This window comes from Vidua chalybeata, chromosome Z, assembly GCF_026979565.1.
Source record: "Vidua chalybeata isolate OUT-0048 chromosome Z, bVidCha1 merged haplotype, whole genome shotgun sequence".
NCBI lineage: Eukaryota > Metazoa > Chordata > Aves > Passeriformes > Viduidae > Vidua > Vidua chalybeata.
The window spans coordinates 11,503,746-11,509,745 of NC_071570.1; the positions used below are offsets into that span (position 1 = coordinate 11,503,746).

The window sequence follows — 6,000 nt, forward strand, 5'->3', positions numbered from 1 at the left end:
AAGGCCCCCAGCCAACCTGGCCTTGAACACAAAGGTTACTGGAAGGCTGCAATGAGGTCCTCCAAGAGTCTTCTCTTTTCCAGGCAGAACTGCCCCAAATCTCTCCACCTCACAGAAGAGGTGCTTGATCCCTCAGAACACCTCATGGCTTCCTCTGGACCTACCTTAACAGGTCCACATCCCTCCTGTGCTGGGGACCCCAGAGTTGGATGCAGTGCTCCAAGTAGGGTCTCAGAAGAGTGGAGCAGAGGGGTAGAACCACCTCCCTTGACCTGCTTGGACATGCTGCTTCAGATGTACCCCTAGGCTGCAAGCACACACTGCTGGCTAATATCCAGCTCTTCATCCACAAGAATCCCCCAGTCCCCCTTCTCAGGGCTGCTCTGTACAACTTCTCTCAGTTTGTGTTCATGTCTGGGATTGCCCCAGCCCACATGCAGCACCTTGCACATGGACTAGCTGAGCTTCATAAGGTTCTCATGGGCCTTATTCTTAAGCATGTCCAGGTCCCTTTGGATGGCATCCCATCCTTCTGTTGTGTCAACTGCACTGCTCAATTTGTGACATTTGCAGACTTGCTGAGATTGCACTCAATCCCACTGTCTGTGTCATTGAGGTAAACACTGCAGAACAGTGGTCCCAAAACAGAACATGAGAGACATCACTCATCACCAGCCTCCACCTCAACACGGAGGAATCGACCACAACTCTCTGCACCCAGCCAGCCAGCCAGCCAGCCAGCTCTTTATCCATTGAATTGTCCATCCATCAAATCCAGATGTCTCCAGTTTGGACTTGAGGATGTCATGTGGAACCAGGCCCTACAGGAAGCAGAGACATCTGTCCATCTTCCCATATTGACCATTACCCCAATTTCATCATGTAACATCACCAGACCAGTCAGGTACAAGTTTGCCACTGCCTCAGATCAGTCACCTCAACCTTTCTTTTCTGACCTATGTACTTAGATAATCCCTTCTTGTTATTTCTCCTATATGATAGTCTTCACATAAGATATTCTTTGAAATCTCTACCTTTCTTCTGAAATCTTGACACAGATTAAAAGAAATAACCATCAGATGTGAATTCCACATAGGAACACACTGTCACTGTGATAAATGTGCCTAGAGAATCAGCTCTGAGATTCAAAAATGCAAGATGCAATCAAGACAACTAAATTTAGTTTCCCCCTCCTCAAGTTTACTATTACCTTTCACATACATATAGATATTTCTTACTACATGAAATCAGATTATTTGCAGTTCTGACTAGAAACAGTCTTCCATAACTACTGGCTTTTTCAACTACCATGGACAAGAAACATGGCCAGGCTTAAAATTAATGCAGTTTAGTTTTAACATGCATCTGTTAACAGAGCATCATCAGCTATTTATACAAATCCATGATACATGTCTAAATGCTCTATGCAGAGTTTTGACCATTTAGTTTACCCATTCCTCTTGTTAAGTTTGCTAGAGGACAACACTTTTTTGTGCTGAAAAGCATCTGTCAACATTCTCCTAAATGGAAGGGCAATAGATACCACAACCAGTACCTGTCTCAGTGAAGGAATGAGCTTGCATTAGACATATGGACCAAGACAAAAGAGAGTGGGACAAAGACTATCTCCCACAGAACTCAAACTGCTAACTTTAAATCAGACAGACTATAGAGAATTTCCACACATAAAATCATCTTAATTACAGAAAAGTAAGTAAGTAAAAAGTAAGCAAGCAAGTAAAAAGCAAGTAAGCAAGCAAGTAAGCAAGTAAAATGCAAGTAAGTAAAAAATAAGAAATTTAGGTCACACAGATTCAAAGCATAATGAAAAAATCCACCTACACTTTGTCCTCTCATCAATCAAGCTGCATTACCAAAAGTGATAGAAGTAGCATGGAATACCAAAGCACTATTTCCAGAGATGGGAGTGAAAGTGTCAGTTCTTTTGCATTCCCAGAACAGTGAAACTATTTGTTTCCAGGAAAAAAAAAAGGAAAAGGGTATTTTAAAAGCAAGAGTCAGATAAGGGTCTCAAGTTCTTTTACTGTAGTCCAGTGCAAATTGCTTTCATGATGAACAGGTAGCAATCCTCAAAGTAAATTCAACACATTAACATTTTAACTATCATAATTACTCATGCTTATACTAAAAGAAGTCCCATCCCAGTTTTATGGCCTGTAAGGAGTGAGTCTTAAATCAGCAATGGGTTCCTGGATCTGAGTGCTGTCCTGGACATCATGTCTTGCCTCATCCACCTCTGTAACAGCAGAGGGAGGTTTAAACTTCAAAAATACAAAGCTTTTTAAAACAGATTTACAGATGCCAGAAAATACTACATTCTCCCACTGTAACAAACAAAAAGAATACCTGTATTGTCTTTCCAAGGCCCATATCATCTCCAAGAATACACCCTCTTTTATTAGCATAGTGTCTATACAGAAACTGGACTCCTTCCCTTTGATAATCACGCAGGTATCTGTTAATTGTATATGGGATAAAATTGCCATTGTCAGATAATTTAAAAGCAACTCCATGAGACGGAACATTTTGGTCAGGAAAATATGGCTTTTCCAGATCACCCTCATCAAATATTAAGCTCTTCAAGGGTCCTCTACTGTCTTTGATTTTACAAAGTTTTGTAATTAGTATTTTCCTTTCTTCAGACTCCAAGAATGATACAACAGCAAATGATTTTCCATTCTTGTCCTTTTCAAGAGAAGTTATTGTTCCTTTGTGAAGTTTTCCATTTTCAAAACAAGGTGCGAGGCATTTCTCCCCAATAAGCCAATGGTCTATAAAAAAACCAAACACACATAGTGATAAACTGGCCTGATGTACAAAGTGTTTCATTTCTTCACTATTAAAACAATGGATATAAATTTAGTTGACAAAATGCATACAACTTCATACAAACACTTTATTGAAGGTAGCACTGGAATCAAAATAGCAGTCACTGTTTATAGCTAGACATAAAATTACAGTTTGCTCTAACACCACTATTTTAGAAATAACAGAAGGTGTATAGGAAAATAAAGCAAAATCCAGATTGTGATGCATTAAGTTAACACAGTGGCTTCACACAGCCAAAGACAGCAGTATGTATCAAATTGGAAAGACCTCACATCACACTGACAATGAATAATAATACAAAATACCTCTACTAAAAAAAACAAGGTCTTCACTCTTCACAGTAAAAAGATCTCGCAAGTAATGGCTGCGCACAAAGTTTTCTTTTCAAATTTGAACTGAGAGGAAAAGGGGTGCTCTTTCAAGTTTGCAGAAACAATTTTTAATCTTTCCCGTCCCAAAACAAAGGGATACATGATTCATTTCAGAACCTTTATTGTTTCTTATCTATTTGCTGGAGTAAGTTTTGATACTTACAAGAAAGTCATTATCAATTACCATGAGGTGCACCTTTTTTACAGGAAGGAGCGAGCCAGGAAGAATCTTGCACCAGAACAAGTATTCATCATTCTATGACCAGTGGTGGCATATATTCCTGGACGCATCAATCCAGACATTTTTCAGAGGTAAGGAAAAAAGTTCTGAAGGCAAGAAACTCCACCCATTTTAACGTCTCTGTGTAAAAACTGCAAGAAAACTCTTCTCCTCACCAAGTTCTGAGCACCTGGAAGCATACGCTTACAGAACTAATGTCCACAATGTATTAGTTAAATCAATGATAACCATAATTCATTTACTAAATTGATTTAATTATATACACTTAGAGAAAACAAAAACATCCATGTAGCCAAGCCTTCCACAGACAGCGTTGGCCCTAAGCTGACATGCAGTTAACAATAGAAATAGTACAAGCCTACAGAACACCATTATTCCAAAATTCGTTGGCCGCTAAAGTATTCTTTTAATTACAGAGGTTTCATGGGCCACAGGTGATTTATCTGTTTAGCAAATACCAGTAGACTGCTCTCTTTCAAGTAGCTCCATTCCCCTTTCAACATATGCAGATTCTTAGAATTTGGTGACTTCTGACTAAAAATATTGTTACATGTCACACTTTTGCCTGATATGAACTTCAATCCAAAGACCTAAACTGATGGCCCACTAATTCTTACACTAACAAGGTCATAAACCACAGCCTTCCCATTCGATTCACCATTCTGCAGATCTCTTTAATAACGGCCCGATTATCCTTATTTGGAGGTCAGCCCCATACCTTGTGACCTGCTACATAAGCTGCTCCAAGACCCTCAGCCATTCCCTCACACCTTCTCAAAGACTAAAAGCTCAAACGTAACTTTCTGAGGCAAAGGGTGAAGCACAGGCTGCATGTTCAACAAATCATACATAACTAATCCTTAAAGTTCATGGCATTTGTACATGTCTCTTATCTCAATGCAAAAAGATGAGTACATTAACTTCTTCCAGTACTATCTCATTCTTTCTGCAATTTCATGAGAACAGGAACCAAAACTGAAAAGCTGAAACGAGCTATGTACAGCACGCTGTTAGACATGCAAATCAAAATTAAAATAGCAGAGCACTTCTGTAATTCCATTTTTTTTACAGTAGTGAAGGGACATGCAACACGTTCAGAAACTCTCAAGTTAAAACCATTATTTAAGACAACAGAGTTTTTGTTTTTAGTGAAGCTTTTACTTGAGGCTAAGGAGCTGCATATGGGTCATCACAACTACAGTTCAGGTGCAAAGTGGAATAAATTACACCGGGCAATAGTACTAGTGTTACTAAACTCCAAACTTAGTGAGAAGCAGGGAACAGAATGAGAAAAAGGCTGAGACAAAAAATGGTATTAAGGACACCATTGCTACAAAAGGCCAGAAGATAATGCTGTTAAAGCCAAAGCATGAACTGCTTAGTTTAACTAGCCTGATACCCCAACTTCTTGGCTTTTGAATTAAAACAGTATTTCACATGGACGAATCTTTAAAAACAAAGAAAATTATCTTACACGGCTTCTTAGAATGGGTATAGTACACTTACCACCAATGATGAAAGCTGGTTTTTAAGATGCTTACCTGTATTACACCTTTTACTACAGGTGGAAAAAATGTGCCTGTCAACATTAACTATACTAAATCATGGTGATAATGGCATCTTGTCACACACTAGCTCCTTTCAACCACTACTCCTCTAGGAAATTATGTCGAATGCTTTCTAACTAGTGAGGGCTGACCACTTAATTTAGAGTGTAAGGTTTCGTTTTCCTTCGTTTTTTTTTTTATTTTACACTCTTAACAAATGACTGTAAAAACAGAATTCGAGGATATTGTAGAGCAAGAGACACGGAAGACGCTTACCTGGGACACCATCATCACACATTTTAACTTTTGGCCGTGCAAAGCCCGACGGGGCCCGCGGGCGGAGGCACCGGGAGCGGACGGGCACCGGCGCGCTGGGGACCCACCGCCGCCCTTCCACCGGGCGGGTCACGGCGGTGCGGGCGCCGAGGGAGCCACCGGAGCGCCTCAGGGAAGGTCCCCGCGGCCGCCCCGGGACAGCCGCAGCCGCGGAGAGCCGAGCCCGCCGCTGCACGTCGGCCTCGCCCCGCCCGGCACAGGCAGCGGCCGCGCGGGTATCGCGAGAAGTGCGTTGCCATGGTGCTCCGTGCTCACCGGCGCCGGCTGGCCGGCGGGAAATATCGCGAGGTGTCCCGGCGGAGCGGCATGGGGCGCGGCGGGGCCGGTGCAGCGTGTGGGCCCGATGGGGCCCGTGCTGCCCAGTAATGCTGCGTCCAGTTCTGGCCTCTTCTCAGGAGAAGAGAGGCTTGGAGCTCTTGGAGTGGGGCCAGCACAGGGCTAGGAGGATGATTAGGGGCCTTGGGAGCATTTCTCTTGTGAGGACAGGCTGAGGGAGCTGGGCCTGTTCAATGTCGAGATGACTGAGAGGGGACCATATCAATGTGTATAAATACCTGAAGGGAAGGTGTCAGAGGATGGAGCCAGGCTCTCCTCAGTTTGCCAAGCAAAAGGACAAGAGGCAGTGTCACAAACTGATGCACAGAAGTTCCACCTT

At 42.3% G+C, this 6,000-nt stretch overlaps 1 protein-coding gene across 8 annotated transcripts in view; it reads right to left on the minus strand.

Annotated features, from left to right (window-relative positions):
- ERCC6L2 (ERCC excision repair 6 like 2) overlaps positions 1 to 5,519 on the minus strand; it is a 53,794-nt gene extending 48,275 nt beyond the window's left edge. For all 8 annotated transcript variants that reach the window (XR_008428619.1, XR_008428616.1, XR_008428617.1 and 5 more), the window contains exons 1-2: positions 5,286 to 5,519; positions 2,368 to 2,792 (exon numbers count right to left, since the gene is read on the minus strand). Coding sequence is in view for 4 of the 8 variants with exons in the window: in XM_053932076.1 (XP_053788051.1) it covers positions 2,368 to 2,792; positions 5,286 to 5,307 (447 nt within the window). In the remaining 4 variants the exon portion in view is untranslated. The remainder of the gene's footprint in view (positions 1 to 2,367; positions 2,793 to 5,285) is intronic.
- Positions 5,520 to 6,000: the final 481 nt, after the last annotated feature.